Source organism: Ambystoma mexicanum, chromosome 8 (assembly GCF_040938575.1).
Source record: "Ambystoma mexicanum isolate Mex_15411 chromosome 8, UKY_AmexF1_1, whole genome shotgun sequence".
Lineage (NCBI taxonomy): Eukaryota > Metazoa > Chordata > Amphibia > Caudata > Ambystomatidae > Ambystoma > Ambystoma mexicanum.
Genome location: NC_090929.1, coordinates 519253034 through 519270852, shown reverse-complemented (window position 1 = coordinate 519270852; position 17819 = coordinate 519253034). Strand labels below are relative to the sequence as shown.

Here is a 17819-nt window from a genome sequence, read left to right as displayed (position 1 = left end):
TGGCCTTTGTCCTTTCCTCCTACGGTGAAGCCAATCGCGCCACTGTGCCGAGTCTGGCTCCCAGGAACAGGGAGGCATCTTGCGACGGTGCCAAGTGGGATTTTGTGAAGTTGATCGAGAATCCCAGATCCGTGAGCAGTTGGAGGTTCTTCGTTGTGTGATCAACGGCAAGTTCTCTTGACTTTGCTCGGAGGAGCCAATCGTCCAGGTAGGGGTATACGTGGATCCCCTGCAGGCGCAGCTGCGCCACCACCGGTGCCAGGCACTTGGTGAACACCCTTGGTGCCGACTTCAAACCGAAGGGCAGGGCCTTGAACTGGTAGTGTCGCCTTTGGACCACGAATCGTAAGAAGATTCGATGTCCTTTGTGTATTGGGATGTGTAAATAGACATCCTCCAAGTCCAGCGACAATAGGAAGTCACACAGAACCGCCACCAAATCCTTTGGAGGCACCTTGAGACTTGCGTCCGGTGGTCCGAAAGGATGGCCGTCGTTGGTGGAGAGAGCCCAAGGCCCGGGCCGTCTCATTATCCGCCTTGATGGCCTAAAGTGACTCGTCTACTGCTTTGCTGAACAGGTTGTTCCTGTCAAAGGGCATGTCCAGTACCCTGGTCTGAACGTCCTGATGGAAGTTGATGGCCTTGAGCCACCTGTGCCGGCGTAGGCAAACGTTGCCCATCTGGTGAAACCCGGTGTCGGCGATGTGCGTGGCCACCGTGATGGCGTGGTCCGACGCCACCTCCCCTTCCTGTAGGATTTCAAGGGCCTCTGCCCTTTTGTCGTCTAGCAGGAAATCCAAGAGGGGAGCGATCTTGAACCACGGCTCCCTGTTGTAGCGTGCCCCAATCGCGAGGGCGTTGGCCGCCTTGATGGTCATCGCCGCCGACGAGATGACTCGTCCCATGGCGTCCAGTTTCTTCCCCTCGCCGTCCGGTCGGTAAGTGGAAGTTGATGCCGTCTCTCTTGCTGATTTCTTCTTGGCCACCGCGGAGACCACTGAATCACATTGGGGTGGAATCTGGGACCCGGTACTTCTTCTCACACCGGTCTCTTTTCGCAGGAGCCATGGACGGGTTCTTGAGCAGCAATAGTCCCTCGTCCCAGATGTCGTCCAGTAATGGGACTGAGAGGACAGTCTTCCTCTTGGCCTCCCGTCGTTGGTAGAGGAAGCCCTCCTTCTGCTCTTCAGGACAAAGCTGGAAAAGCTCTGATGCCCTGGCGATCATGGCGTGAAAGGAGCCAATTTCATTGGGAGGGGAGGCCTGGGCAGGGGGTGATGGGAGATCTGTCCCATCGCCACCACCGTCATCGTCCGTCTCCGTCATCGCTGCCTCCGTTCCCGTCTCATCCCTCGGTGGAGGGGAAGGAGGTGGAGGCTGGAGAGTAGGGGGGGAGTATGGATTTGCCTCCATTTGTTCGGTGGGCTCCCCGACAGTCCAGGCGCTGCTGGGTTGTCTGCTGGGATAAGGGCAACCTTGTCCTTATCTCCATACACAGGCTCTGGATAGCCATCAAGATCGCTCCTGACTTGTCCTGTGGCATAGGCATCGGTTGCAATGGGAACGACGGCTGGGCCATGGGATCCTCTGTGTCCTCCACGCTCGTGGCTCCTCGTCGGCTCCACCGTCGCTCTCTATGTCTGCCTTGTCGGGTTCCCTCCCGTAGGACCGGACTTCCTCGAACTTCTTGTCCAGGATCTTTTTGACACCGCCAGCTCATCTTCGGAGTTGGTATCTGTGTCCGTTATGGCAACAATGCCCCCCCTCTTTCTCGTCCTGGGGTTTTACGGGGGGTCTTCCCGATAGGTTTGAAGTGGGAGAATGGGACAATACCCTCCCCCCAATCTCATCCAGACCATGGCCTAGAGGATCACGACCCAGACACCCCCCACAAGACTTACCAGATGACAAAATACCCTGGTTCAGAAACTTACACATAAGAGGAGTATGCCCACCAGCACGTCCGGCACCAGCCCGCCCGGCTCAAGCCGACGCCTGCGACATGGATGAGCTCGACGAGAACAACAGCCGCAAGTATCCACATCGTTAGAGATGCCATAACGACATAGCCAACTGCCAAGAACACACGTGCCACCATGCACACTGGTCACTCACACACCAACCTACACGAAGAACATACACAGTGCTATGACGTAGGTGACTGACACACCCACTGACGTGCATCGTTGTTATTTTTCACATAGGCCTTTTTACAGCGCCGCAGAAACGCAAGACGCCTGAAGAGCTTGTGTATATGCTTGCTGGCGCTTCTCCCGCCACCCAGCCCTATGACGATACCATCATGTATATCTAATGCTGCTTGTGACACCCTGTCAACCCGCGACCTCCATATCATGGATTATGTACCGCCACCCATGAACTAGGCCGGAGTAGGCCGCAAGCAAGAGTCCCCAGGCAGGAGCCTAGCAATGAAAATCCTCCCAGAACAAGAGTACAAGTGCTGACCATGCAGAACAAGTCCCGGGCAAGAGCTCACAGCGAAGGCCACAATGTTGCAACCCGCATGCCGCAAGCGCAGCGCCAAGGTTATACCTGTAAAATGCCCACAGAAATGAAATACAAATCTAATGCTCATAATTCTGCTCCAGCTACGGTCTCTCCACACGTGACCAAGCCGAACTGACAAAGTGCCAAGCTCACGAGACAGAAAGTCGTCAGGGTCCCACGTCTGGGACACAGGTTGCAACAACGAAGTGGCAAGATGGACCCCTACAGCGATAGGAAAGACCCGCTCACAAGCCATGAGCAGACCTGTCCATTGCCTGCACAAACACATAGTTGCACATTGTTGCTAATGACAGGTACACCGCGATCTGGGAACGACGATGGTCCCAGGCTTGGGGGCTCACGGGAGAATCAATCAGAATCCAGGGGGGCTTATTACTGACGCCATTACCCTTAACCAATCACCAAGGGTCCCCCTGTAACAATTCTAAAGTAACAACTGCAAGGGACAACCCAAGTGTACCACCTGACCCATCCTCATCCACTAATATTTCTTTTCATATGTTATCTATACTAACCCTACCACTCGGGGAACCAATCCAGAGTGGCGATAGGTTTTGTGCTAACTTTCTCAGGAGACGCGAGTAGCGCATCATACTGCCGTAAAAAGGGCCTGCGAGCCCCACTAAGAGTGAGAGTTTCATCGGACGCGTACGATCCGAGACCCATCCATGCCATTGTTATAATAAACAGCAGAACCACCTTGCTTCTTGTGTGTGTCTCATACTCCTTTTGGGTACACAGGAGGAGTTGGGGCCAGCCCGGAGGCCTGTGGACGGCTCTGCCGGCCCCGAGAGAATCACCCCGACAAGTTGGAGGCACTGCTGAGATCTGTTTGAGGTCTATCTCCTTGGAACTTCATTCCAAGGCCCTTGCAGCGAGGTGACCTGGCAGCGCGGCCCCCTCTGCCGTTGCCCCCTTTTGAGGACTGCAGGCCATCGCGGAACTGCAAGAAGACCGGACAGCGCAATCCAGATATTGGCCCTCGGGAGCTGATTGAGAAGTATCCCGCCAGAGGTTGGCGAGTGTCCAGACGTGGTCCAGACGAGGGGAGGTGGTGAGCCGCTTGGAGGAGTGCACGCAGTCGAGCGGCCCCGCATCAAGGGAACTTGGTGAGTATGACACACCCAACAATGTGACATTGTGAGGGAGGGGGAGGAATTGTAATACGGACGGCTGGAGGTGTTTATACAGTGTGTTGCAAAGATTTGGTTAATAAGTGTTGACAGACGAGTGAGCGGTAGCGTGACAGGCACGAAGGCCGTCTTCTACCGCATCACAGAAGCAGGGTGGGTGGAGCCAGAAGGCCCCACGTGCGGTTGCTCGAAGGTACTGATTTGTCTAGATCGTGAGCACCTGTAGGGAAGGGGTGTGGCTTTCCTATGAATTGGCGTTTAAGATCAATGAGTAGATAAGGATCCCTACTAATTGAGTGTTGAAGCTCGTTAGGTAGATGACGTTTTCCCATAGGTGGTAGCTAGATTGTTGTCGAGTGCGGAAGATAATTGGCTGGTTAAGCTCCCCTGGCGAGGGGCGTATCACACGCGAGGCGACGCAGCGTGTGCAGTTTGATTTTAAGAGTTTATTGTTGGTTACCTTGTTCCGGGCGTAACAAGAGGACAGATGTGGGGTTGACGGGGACAAAGAGTTAAAACATATCACGCTCTCTCTCAATATATAGAAGTTCATATCGGTAATAGTTTGAAGAAATTGGTGACGTCACCCGTAGGGCTTCCATAGGACACCGCGGCCACACCGTGTTGGTAAAAGGGGTGGCCATGGAATAAGTACCGGGGAGGGGGCAGCGTAGAAGAGGTGGGGAGGCCGCGCATGGAGAACCCCGGCACCCCTCGATACGGGGAGGGCAAAGAGGAGAAAGGTGGCCGCACAAGGAGAACGTCGGTCACGTGAGCAAGGTGGTTGAAAAGGGGAGGGAGAGGTTTGAAAAGGGGAAAGGAAAGGTGGGGCGGCTGTACTAGCACATCACACAGGGCACGCAGCCGCAGGGGGCTCAGTGCGCCACGGCCGCAGGGGGCCATACGAGTGATATCAAAGAAAAAAACATGAGGAAAAACAAATAGAGGAAAGAACTGTACATTTGCACTGTCTTACCTTTCAGCGGACGGTTGGAAGTCCCCATATATATATATAACATAGCAATGTCTCACGGGTCAGGATACGGGGGTGGGGAAACACTCTAACTACCCCCCTCCAACACATCTGTAAGACACTATCATCCCACAAGGAGAAACTTATCAAGTATAGTATAGATTGGACACAAGGAACAGACAACAAAATGACGACACCATGGCCGCCTAAAAGCAGCTTTGACCCATACGTCCAACACTCGCTGTTGACGTACATACATAACACATACAAAGGGAAGAAATTAGCTCATCATGTAGAGATATTTAACTTGTGGAGAATGTTCCAGGGATCCAGGCCAGGAGCAGCAGGGATGTGTACTATGGAAGGGGCAACAGAGGAGAAGGGGAGCAAAGAAACAAAGGAGGGTGAGGAGGTGAAGGAAGAAGAGGGGGACATGAGCACAGCAAGCAGCAATGCCCCAGGTATGGAGGAGGGCATGAAGGAGGAAGGAGGACCGGTTGCAGTATCAGAAGTAAAGATGGAGAAGGAAGGGAAAGACGATATGCCTCTAGCGAAGGTAGTAAAAAAAGAGGAGGGAGGATTGTACCCAGAGACGGAATTAAGAGAAGCCGCTAGGCTACAATTAACAGCTGCTGAGGGGTATTCAAACCCCGCATACAGCCCTCCACCTTACGCCCCTAAGGATAGCTACCAGAGGGGGGCGGCGGCAGCAACGGGCGTGCCAGAGTTCAACACAACACAGGCCGGTACGGGGGGAGGGGAGAAAAGTGGAGAACTAGTTTCAAGCATAGGACCAAATGAGTGGATAGCAGCACAGGTACTCCTAAAACTCTGAGGGACACTAACAGAGGAAGAGGAAGACAGGGTGCGGAGAGCGAAAGAGGAGGGAATGGAAAACACACTGACAGGGACTGAGGTGAGTAACACAGAGGAAGGACGGCTGTCACAGGTGGAGGAAGAGATGCTGGAGGAAAGATTGGCTGAACTAAGAGAAGTACGAAGCGACCTGATTAGACAGTACGAGCAAGCAACACAGAGGAGAAAGAAGGAAAGAAAGGAGAGTAGGGAGGAGCAGGAGAGGATGAGGGAGAGACTGGAGGAGAGAAAGAAAGAAGCGGAAAGAATGAAAGCGATAGTAGAGAGAGTGTCACATATGGAGCAGCGGGAAATGAAAAGGAAGGAGGAGGAAAAGGAAAAAGAAATGGAAATGTGGAAAAAGAAAATATTGTCTGAAAGTACACAGAAGTATGAAGAAGGTAAAGTAATAGAGAGCATATTGAAAAGAGGAGGGGTAAAATGTGGAAGATGGGAAGAAGACGAAAGGATACTGGCGAAGGTAAGTGCCGAAGTAATGGAAGAATTACGCAAAAAGAGAGAGGAAATAGCAGGTGTAATATTGGGAAATGAGGGAAAAGAGAGGGGGGATAGGATAACGGAGAATGAAGTAAGAACATACGCTCGCCAGGACTCAGAGGTGCCTGCAACCTGGGGGACAACCATTAAAGGAGGAGAACGCAAGGAGGCCAACTTGATCGATTTGAAGACAGTTACAGTGGGGGGGGTACTAACAGACTGGAGATTGTCTTTCCTTGATGAATTTTGTAGCGAGGAGGAAGGATGTTTGGGAAGGAATGGAGGAGATGACAACCGGGAAAGCTTAGACAAACTGTACATTACACGGGTAAATTGCGAATCAGCCTGGGCATGCAGGAAAAGGGAGGAGAAAAAGACGAGCGAAGAACAGGTAAGAGAAGTAGCAGGGAGAGCGCCACAACCAGTGACACCAACACCACGCCCTCAGATACCCACCCCTGCACACACTCCATATGTCGACAGACTTAGAGATCTCCCGGGGCGCAGACAGGAGGACAGGACGAGCACACCTGCGGTGAAACACGGGGTTAACATAAGAGGGAGGAGGAGTGAAGGGGACAACAGAACAGATAACTGTAATGATATAATGATAGGATATCATGACACAGAGGAAGAGGACGAATAAACTGACATAGCCCCACGAGCATTAGGAGAAGTGAATGGGGGGAACTTAATGCCACTTCTAGAAAGGGAAGGGGTCAGACCACAATACATCCCATGGAAGAATGCCGATAAAGAAAACAAAGTGCAGGCTCCCATCTCTATGTTGTGGAGCTGGGAAATGGATATATGAGATGGAGAAACATACTGCAGGACAAAAACTAGCGGGGGATGTGAAAGGGCTCCTAATATCAATACTAGGGGATGCTGCAGATGACATCTGGAAAAGGGCAGGCTTCCCAGGGGTCACAACAACAGACACGTCACATGATGGGGCACCATTTGCCAACTGCAGGCACGCACTATGGCAGGAATTAAGGGTCCAGTACCCAGACACGTCAGACATAGGGGCAATTATGTCACGCAAAATGGTGAGAGTGAAGATCCTGTTGATTACATCCAGGAGATTCAGGAGAAGTGGCGCTTGGAAACTCGGGAACCATTGGATAAAACACTAGCCATTTTCTACCACATACTGATACAAGGTCTTCCCGAACATGTGCAGAGACAGCAGAAGAAAATTGTGGGGATGGAGGTAAAGCCTTGGCCAGAAATACAACTAACTATAGTACATCACTGTAGGATGTGACAGGAAAAGATGAAGCAAAAGGAGGAATATAGGAAGGCAGAGGAGGCAAAATTGGTACACAAAAAGCTATCCAAATACGCCATGGAAGGAGCATTATTGACAGCGCCTGTGGTAGCGACACCAGCACCTGCTCAGGCCATAGTTGCACAAGGCACGGCACAACATGTAGCACAACTTCAGCAGCTAGCACAAATGATAACACAGCAAATGCCCCCACCTCCACCATACACGGCAACCGCAGGGGGGGATATATGCCAATGGGAAATGGATATTATAACAGCTACAGAGGAAGGGGGGATGATGAGAGGGAGAGGGTATGGCCAGCATGCACAACAACAAGGGGGAGGGTTCCGGGGCTACTACTCAAATGGGCAACAAGGGTATCAGGATAACACGGAGGAAGAGGACGAATAAACTGACATAGCCCCACGAGCATTAGGAGAAGTGAATGGGGGGAACTTAATGCCACTTCTAGAAAGGGAAGGGGTCAGACCACAATACATCCCATGGAAGAATGCCGATAAAGAAAACAAAGTGCAGGCTCCCATCTCTATGTTGTGGAGCTGGGAAATGGATATATGAGTGGGAGAAACATACTGCAGGACAAAAACTAGCGGGGGATGTGAAAGGGCTCCTAATATCAATACTAGGGGATGCTGCAGATGACATCTGGAAAAGGGCAGGCTTCCCAGGGGTCACAACAACAGACACGTCACATGATGGGGCACCATTTGCCAACTGCAGGCACGCACTATGGCAGGAATTAAGGGTCCAGTACCCAGACACGTCAGACATAGGGGCAATTATGTCACGCAAAATGGTGAGAATGAAGATCCTGTTGATTACATCCAGGAGATTCAGGAGAAGTGGCGCTTGGAAACTCGGGAACCATTGGATAAAACACTAGCCATTTTCTACCACATACTGATACAAGGTCTTCCCGAACATGTGCAGAGACAGCAGAAGAAAATTGTGGGGATGGAGGTAAAGCCTTGGCCAGAAATACAACTAACTATAGTACATCACTGTAGGATGTGACAGGAAAAGATGAAGCAAAAGGAGGAATATAGGAAGGCAGAGGAGGCAAAATTGGTACACAAAAAGCTATCCAAATACGCCATGGAAGGAGCATTATTGACAGCGCCTGTGGTAGCGACACCAGCACCTGCTCAGGCCATAGTTGCACAAGGCACGGCACAACAACATGTAGCACAACTTCAGCAGCTAGCACAAATGATAACACAGCAAATGCCCCCACCTCCACCATACACGGCAACCGCAGGGGGGGATATATGCCAATGGGAAATGGATATTATAACAGCTACAGAGGAAGGGGGGATGATGAGAGGGAGAGGGTATGGCCAGCATGCACAACAACAAGGGGGAGGGTTCCGGGGCTACTACTCAAACGGGCAACAAGGGTATCAGGATAACACTGGGAACTTTCCATGGCAGGCCAGAGAACCACCAACATGTTGGGTCTGTGGGATGGTGGGACACATGTCACACACATGTAGGATGAGACCCACCCCATCAGCTTGGGGGAAACAGGGGCAACAAGGGCATATGGGGGAGCAACAAGTATACCAGCAACAACAGGGAACACAACAGTGTACCCCACAACCACAAGTGCCCCTGCAACAACCGCAGCCGCAGATACAAGTGCAAACACCCTCGCCACAGCAGCAACAGATACAAACGTACGTAGCAACACAGCAACAAGCGACACAGGTACAAACATATGCACTACCACAACAACAAGTGATAGCAACACAACAACATCAAGTGCAACCAGTCCAGCAGCTCACACAGATACAGAACAATGCAGTATCAACAACTGATGTACCCCTACAACAGACACAATTGGGGAGGGTGACAATATTGGGGCACAACCCTTATACATGTGGTGGCCAGTCACTGTACACGCAATAGGACAGCCCACAGATATCCTTGATGTGTCCCATCTTATTGGTAACACCTAATAGTGTGTAGGAACCACGCATACAGGTAGCGATAGGTGACAAAAAATGTTCCTTTCTTGTTGACACCGGGGCCACTAGGTCCTGCATAAGGAAGGGTAAATTTAAGATGTCAGGCGAGGCCATGCACACTCAAGGATTCTCTGGGGCTTGAGGGTTGGTTCCCTTTACTGATAACATCTCCTTATCTATAGGAGATAATGATATGTCTGTCCCGCTCCTGTACTCGAAGGAGTCGCCAGTAAACATACTTCGGAGGGGCATAATGAGCAGGTTAAACATGACAATCTCCTTCACTGAGAATGGCATAATTTGCTCCACACCAGGAATAAACATGCTCACAGCACAACAAATACTGCAAGCTTACTGTGGCCAAACAGTAGCTCGGGCTGAGCCAGTAGATGGAGAGATGTTCCAATATGGAACAGACATGACATTCGCATGGACGCCAGGGATTGAGGGCAAGATTTGGAGGAGGCCAGCAGCATATTTGTTCAGGCCAGAGACACCAGCAAATGAACCAGAGGGGAAGATGATTTCAGTGAGAATTGAGAGCATCATGGCAACTGCAGATTACATTGCAGTTCCTGCCCAAGACAGGGAGGGAAGGACATGGAGAGCAGTAATAGCACTGGCTGAGGGGTGCAGGCTCACACAGGTATCAGATGAGGAGCTCTTCTCAGATGATAAAGAAGGAGGGGAGATGGTGTTTATGGTGAGTGTTGACATCTGGTTAAGAGTGACATACAAGCAAGTGGCCCTAAAAATGGCAGCGGCACTAGAAGCACCTGCCCCTACCCCAGTACCATTTCATGAGGAAGACATGGCTAAAGTTCCAGCATCACTGTGGACCACCAGTCCATACAACGTGGGCTGCATAAAGAGCATTGGAGGAGTAAAAATAAAGTTGAAAAAGGGAGCAATATTACCTAGGGTAAAGCAGTACCCACTATCAAAAGAGGCAGACAAGGGCATATACGAAACAATAACAGCCCTGATAAACAATGGCATATTGGTACCATCAGAATCAACATGCAACACGGCTGTGTACCCGGTGCGCAAAGCGAAGGGAGGGTCTTGGCATTTCATCCAGGACCTTAGGCCCTTGAACTACATTGTAGAGGCAGAGTACCCCATAGCCGCAAACCCAGCCACAATACTGTGTGGAATACCAGCAGAGGCATTATGGTTTAAGGTAATTGACCGCAAAAACGCCTTTTTTTCAATACCTCTGCACCCAGATTCACAAGACCTCACAAGCTTCACGTACAGGAACACAAAATGGAAGCACACAAGGTTGCCTCAAGGGCATTGTGAATCACCCTCTATCTTCAACAGAGTAATACAGATGGATTTGGGAAACATTTAAATGGAGAGCATGGTGCTGCAATATGTTGATGACATAATAATTTGCAGCACCACTGAAGAAAGGTGCAGGGAAGACTCAGTAAAGATGCTGACAGTGTTGGCTGAGAAAGGGTACAAGGTGGACAAGGAAAAGTTACAGTACTGTCAGGAACAGGTACTATACATTGGCCAACTCATTTCCCAGCATGGAAGAAACATTGTCCCACTGAGAGCACAAGCAATAACTAACACACCACAACCACAAACAGTGCAGGAACTGCAGCAGTTCCTGCGCCTATGCAACTACTGCAGAGCATGGGTTTTTGATTACAGTTGATACATAGGACCCCTGCTCGAAGCAATAAGAGAAGCACAAAAAGGGGACAAAAGGTTGGGGTGGACAAGAGAAATTAAAGAGGCATTTGATGAGTTGAAACACACGCCATATCCACTGCGCCCGTGCTAGCCACTCCAAACTATGAGCACCAATTTTTCATTTTTTCACATTGCGACTCAGCAGTGATGAAGGCAGTACTGACTCAGAAAACAAGCATGGGCCACAAGCCAATAGCTTTCTACAGCGGCCACTTGGACCCTGTAATGTTAGGTCACTTCCCTTGCGAACAGAGTCTCACAGCCGCAGCATTTGCGGTGGAAAAATCATCATCAATAACAATGGGGTGCCCCACCACACTATTTGTGGAACATGAACTGATCTCAATTTTGAACAAGCCCAAGTCCATCCTGACCACACAGAGGGCATCAGGTTATGAGATCATCCTATCCAGACCGGAGTTGAAAATCGTCAGGTGCAGTAATGTAAACCCAGCTAGGTTCATAGCAGAAGTAGTTGAGGACGGTGATCATACCCATGATTGCACACAGGCTATTGAAATGTATTCCAGCACAAGGAAGGTTGAGGAGGATGCCCTAAAATGGGGTGAGATAATGTACATTGATGGGTCATCAACTATTGATCAGAGTGATGGGATAAGGAGAATGGGAGAGGCAGTGGTTAGAAAGACGGAGGATTTGATATATGTCCCAGTGAAGTGTGTCCAATTACCACAGCATTATTTGGCTCAGGCAGCAGAATTGGTAGCACTGATTTTGGCACTAAAAGAAAGCTATGACAAGAGAGTGACCATATACTCTGACAGTGCATATGTAACATCAACGGTGCACTCGGGATTAATAAAATGGCAAAGAAGGGGGTTTAAAAGAGCTGATGGCACCCCGGTGCAACATGCCCTCCTACTGGCCGAATTGATTGAAGTAATTAACGATCCTCAAGAAATATCTTTGGTTAAATGTCAGGCACACACAACCGGAAATGACCCCATCTCAAAAAGTAATGAAACAGCAGACGCGCATGTCAAGCATACCGCATATTTTGGCGAAATGTGGATTCCCCCAGAATACGAGAGAGGCAGAGGGAGGTCGATAGCAAGACAGATGTTGATGAAGGATGGGTACAGCCATCTCCCTGCAACCCAGATAATGGAGTTGCAGGCAGCTGCACCCATGGCTGAAAAGGAGCTATGGGTAAAAAGAGGGTGTACAATGTCTCCCACAGATGCACTGTGGCGTCAAAATAATACAGGAAAGGTGGTTATGCCACTGGCACTGTTGAACACAACCCTGGCTCAGCTACATCATCCGGCACATACAGGAAAGGAAGTGATTGCAGCACAAATTAAAGAAGTATGGTTCTGTCCCGAGTTAAATTCCCATGTTGTAAACTTTATCAGCAATTATCTAACATGCCAACAGTGTACAGCCGGTCACACGCTACAAGTGATAAAAGGTACTATACCCCGGCCGGAAGGACCCTTCCTTCACTTACATATTGACTTCGTTGACATGATCAACGTATGTCAAGGACAAAGATACATGATTGTAGTGGTGTGCCCATTTTCAAGGTGGATTGAGGCTGGACCCTGCTCACACGCAGATGCTTTCAGAGCGGCTACATTTTTAGTGAGGGAGGTCTTCCCCAGGTGGGGTGTTTGCAAAGTGCTGTGGTCAGATAATGGCCCGCACTTTGCAAACAAAATGATTGAGCACATCACAGCTTTGCTGGGCATCAAGCACAAGTTTGCATGTGCATATCATCTACAGGCTAACGGTCTCTGAACGCCTGAATGGCCTGCTAAAGGAGGAGATAGCCAAAATACAGCAGACAACTAAGAGAAGCTGCTTGTACTGCCTTCCCTTGGCCCTATTCGAGCTAAGGAATAGGCCAGGGTCTGATCACCACCTCACTCCCCACAAGGTGGTGACTGGACGTCAGATGCGCCTTCCACTAACGCCAACATCAAGAGCCCTCACAGATTACGAAAGTACTGCAAATGTCTTTGGTGATGAAATGTATCAATATGTGTCTTCCTTGATTACTAGTGTCGCCTTTATCTCTCAACAGCTCGAGCGCACACGGGGCGGGTCGAAGATCACCCATCCAGAAGATACAAACGAACAACTAGAGCAGCAAAAAGAGTGGACTATTGCGGAAGGAGACAACGTTCTCCTCTGCAATTTCAACAGGAAGTAGAACAGCCCCAGATTTACGGGGTCCCACTTGGTAGAAGCAGTGGCTCCTACAGCCGTTAAACTACAAGACAAACAAGCTTGGAATCACCTGCATGACATCAAGCCCTACAAAGGCCAGACCCGCCCTAGCGTCGACGGCAGGGCCACCGTAAAAACAACAGCATCAGCAACGCCAGCGACAGATAAAGACACAGCAACTGCAAAAAAGGACAATTGTGACACTGCCCCTGGACCCTCCCCAGCCACAAACACTGCCATAGACTTTGGACAACCGCCCTTAGCTCACCCCATGGTCACGAGATCCCAAAGCAAACTAACCTCTGCCCCGCTCAGCCCCATCCCTGCCATCACCGAATAAAGGACATTGTATGAAAAACTTGAATGATACACACACATATGAACACTTGTATGTTCTCTTTTCTTTTTGTCTCGCACATGCAGGTACTGCATATTACTGTGTTGTTTAGAAGTTGAAGTAACTAAGGTCGTGTTCTGCCCAGAAGTAAATGCTACCCACGTATGATAACACCCCTGAGGCCCTATCACACCAATTTGTATACCATATAAATAAGCCAAAGTATCTCAAAAGGAGAAGGATACACGTGTACTACACCGCGTTTGTTATGACCATAGCACAATCATTTCCCCATCTCCACGAGCACTTGCCAGCTCTGAGGGATAGGTTACCTAGATTAGCGTGGGAACAGCTTTTCGCCTGGGCATTAAATGACTATCTGATAGGCAGAGCTTGACTGAAAACACTAACCGAAATAAAGCATACCTTCAGAATTTTCAGGTGGGCATCTTTATCATCGCAAAGAATAAGCTGCAGGACCGCAGCAAAGGTAAGAGCAAAAAAGCCAGTGAGATTAGCTACTGTAATAAAGATCATAGGCGTGTTGATTGTCACTGGTCTATTGGCTGCCTCTGACTAACTGACTTACTGACGCCATTACCCTTAACCAATCACCAAGGGTCCCCCTGTAACAATTCTAAAGTAACAACTGCAAGGGACAATCCAAGTGTACCACCTGACCCATCCTCATCCACTAATATTTCTTTCCATATGTTACCTTTACTAACCCTACCACTTGGGGAACCAATCCAGAGTGGCGATAGGTTTTGTGCTAACTTTCCCAGGTGACGTGAGTAGCACGTCATACTGCCGTAAAAAGGGCCTGTGAGCCCCACTAAGAGTGAGAGTCTCATTGGACGCGTACGATCCGAGACCCATCCCTGCCATTGTTATAATAAACAGCAGAACCACCTTGCTTCTTGTGTGTGTCTCATACTCCTTTTGGGTACACGGGAGGAGTTAGGGCTTCCCCAGCCCGGAGGCCTGCGGACAGCTCTGCGGGCCCCGGGAGAATCACCCCAACAGGTTGAAAAGATGATTCCCTCTGGGGTGGCAGGGAAACTCTAGGCCCAGAAGTCGATTCCACTGGGATAGCCTCCACAGGCTTCGCCAGAGCCGCCACGACTCCTTCAATCGAGGCCTTTGGCGGTGAATCAGGGCCTTCACGACCTTAGCCGCGTCTGGGGCCTTCAGCTTAGGGGGAGGGTCACCGCCTCGCCCCCCTTTGGCTTTCTCCATCGAGATTGACCGGGGCTTCTCCCAAAGCTTACCCAGGTTATCCGACTTCCTTTTCCCCGAGCCAGAGTGTTGGCTCGTGGTGGATGGCATCGGGGTCATCGCGCCCTGCCTGGCAGCTGAAGAGCCCGAACCAATGGTGCTCCATGTGCTCGCGGACTCACGGTGCTTTGCCTTATGTTGGGCCCCTGTCTCCAGAGCACCCTCAAAGGTCTTAGAAGACTGCTCAGACTTCTTCTTCTCACCTGCTGCTGGGCCCTTCCCTTCCAGCCAGTTAGTGATTAGAGTCTGATGGTCCTTCAATGTCCGGGCGGACATGTTCTTACAGAATGCACAGTCCTCCTCTACGTGGGACCTGTCATTGTGAAGGCAGTAGAGGCACTGGAAGTGTTCATCCTCCTTAAAGACATTCTGCAATCCACATGCAGGGCAGTTCCTAAACAGCTTGGATCCAGTAGGCATTGTGTCTCCTTTGTCCTGGGCCATGTCCACGCGGAGTAGGCCTCAAAGATCTTCCGGAAACCTCCAAGTAGAGAAACTCAACGAAAAATTCAAGGGCGTAGGAAAATTCTGAAACGATTCCCCGTTGATCGGAAGAAGAATCGGTGGAGCTTGAGGCTCGAATTGACCGAAAAATAAGAGAAAACTCTTAGGAAAAAAGGCAAAATGCAGTAAAAGCTCGAGAGCTCTAGCATGAGGACTCCCAAAACTTGAACGTGCGGTAAAAATCTGAAGATGGCTGCCAGGGGAGGGGCTTAGTTAGAGTGCAGTCATTGGCTGGGGGCAGTATGACCCAGAGACCAGTAATTGGTTACTAGTAGAAAGACAGTTCAGAGAGAAAACTGAAACTGATTTTTTCTTTACCGAGGATTCCCAGCCTGACGACAGGGAATATTCATGAGCATGTGAATCCATGCCAGACCCCATGCTGGAGAATTTGCATACTTATTTAACGAGATGTGTAAAGAAGTAAGCCAGGTTTGCATTGGTGGCAACCTTAGGCCTGTCAATTGAATGCAGCCTTCCACACAGTACCCAAGCATTTGTGATGGGCTCCCACCCTTCCCTCCCAATGCTCAGTGGGTCCTTTTAAGAACTCCTGCAGTTCATGTCCTTGTTTAGGCAGGTTCTGCCTGGATTTAAGAATCTGCGCTTTTTCTATTTCAAAGGGCAGAATATTAACACTTCTCAGCAGCGTAGAAGCTCTTCCACGGGAGAGAACAAGCACTTGCCAGGAGAAAGCAGGCTTTTTGAGGCAATTCGTGCCTGACCATTAACCTTTCTGCTTTTGTGAGGCCATACATGCAACTCAGGCACTGACCAGAATGGTCTCCCGGTCTTGAGGAGACTGCCTGCATTCGGCACCTTTTCTGCCATACTGTTGATGCAACAATGGAAACCCAGTGATTTTGATACTCAGGCAGATGACATACCATGAGGTCTATGACTAGGGTATTTTATGTATTTATTAATTCATTGGTTATTTGTAATGTGCTCTATACAGCAAAAACTGTGTTTCAAGGTGCATTGGGGCATGGATGGGGGAAAGGGGAGAGGAAATGGTATAAAACTAAACTAAAAACGCTCTTTTAAGGACTTGAAACGTTCAGAAAGTGCAAGTGCTATAGAATGAGGACAGTGGAGAGGGGGAGGAAGAAGTGCAGGAGGGGGAGGAAGGATTGCAAAACAATAACAAGCGTTTCTTCTAGGCCGTGAGACGATTTGGATTGTGCAAGTGCTCAGACATGCTTGATGCATGGGTTTATCCCCTGGGCAAACAAACAGCCCTTAAAATAGCAGCCATTGGTTGCACCCTGGCACTTGTACCAGTTATTGGCATCGTTCAACTTAATGTCACCGCATGTTTCACACAAACACACCACTGCAGCAGGGCTATTAACCCAGTGATCTCAACCGCAAAGTAGAGAAAACCGACCTCCCCAAAGGCAGACAGGTCATGCACAAGGGAGGGCCCTTAGCTGTCTCCGGGATAGGGAACCAAGCTGCTCCTCACTGATGGGGAACGCCGGGGGAATCAGGTCTTTGGTTGCCAGTGCTACGTGCAGAGAGAACTTGCCCTGCCAGTTCGTATTGGACTACTCGTATTGGTGGAAGGTTCAGACAGGCTAAAAGCGAATGCATGGGAAGATGTTCAGAGCATTGCAAGTGGTTATGTATAAATCAAAATCTTCCATCCATCACTTTTTTTTAGAAGAAATCTATGTGAGGTCTTTGGAAACACTTCAGGTGGTTTATTAGGCGATCATTACATCTCATGGAAGACACAATGCCAACAGGATTAAGACTGTTTAATCTTTAAATATTTGGCAATGATGGAAACTGAGAGAATGTACCTCATCACCGACCCCTCTCTTTTCTTCAGCACCTGGAAGGCAATCAAAAAAGATGTTTTTAGACTTCAAGATGTCAAAAGGCTATTGATGATGATACATTTTCATAAATTACTTTGGTTTTTAGAGGAACCTGTACTCGATCTAATCAGAAAGAAAGAAACAAAGAAAGAAACAAAGAAAGAAAGAAAAAAGAGAGAAAGAAGGGAAGGAAGGAAGGAAGGAAGGAAGGAAGGAAGGAAGGAAGGAAGGAAGGAAGGAAGGAAGGAAGGAAGGAAGGAAGGAAGGAAGGAAGGAAGGAAGGAAGGAAGGAAGGAAGGAAGGAAGGAAGGAAGGAAGGAAGGAAGGAAGGAAGGAAGGAAGGAAGGAAGGAAGGAAGGAAGGACAAATCAAGAAGAAATGAAGGAAGTTAAAGAAAGAAAATGAAAGAGTAAGGAATGGAAAAGAAAAATGTGATACAAGTAGGAAGAAAGAAAACAAGAGAAGTAAAGAGATAAAAACAGAGGAAACCAGTGAAAGAAAATGGGTAAAATTCAAAATGCCAAAGGAAAAGAGAGAGAGACACAAAGAAAGAAGAAAGGGGAAAAAAAGAAAGAAGAAAAGAAAAAGTCATTAATAAATGTGTGTGCTCATCGACACACAGAGCTATACAGTAGCAACTATTGATTTTTGGAAATACTTGTTTATTACTCATACACCGGATTCTCAGTTATCCAGTTTGCAGACCATATTATCCAGCGTTA

The 17819-nt window shown here is 49.2% G+C and overlaps 1 protein-coding gene across 4 annotated transcripts in view; it reads right to left on the bottom strand.

Annotated features, from left to right (window-relative positions):
• Nucleotides 1-17819, bottom strand: part of LOC138472164 (glutamate receptor U1-like) — a 375942-nt gene that overhangs the window by 156025 nt on the left and 202098 nt on the right. For all 4 annotated transcript variants that reach the window (XM_069610199.1, XM_069610198.1, XM_069610200.1 and 1 more), the window contains exon 4: nucleotides 17080-17111. In XM_069610199.1, the coding sequence (XP_069466300.1) occupies nucleotides 17080-17111 (32 nt within the window). The remainder of the gene's footprint in view (nucleotides 1-17079; nucleotides 17112-17819) is intronic.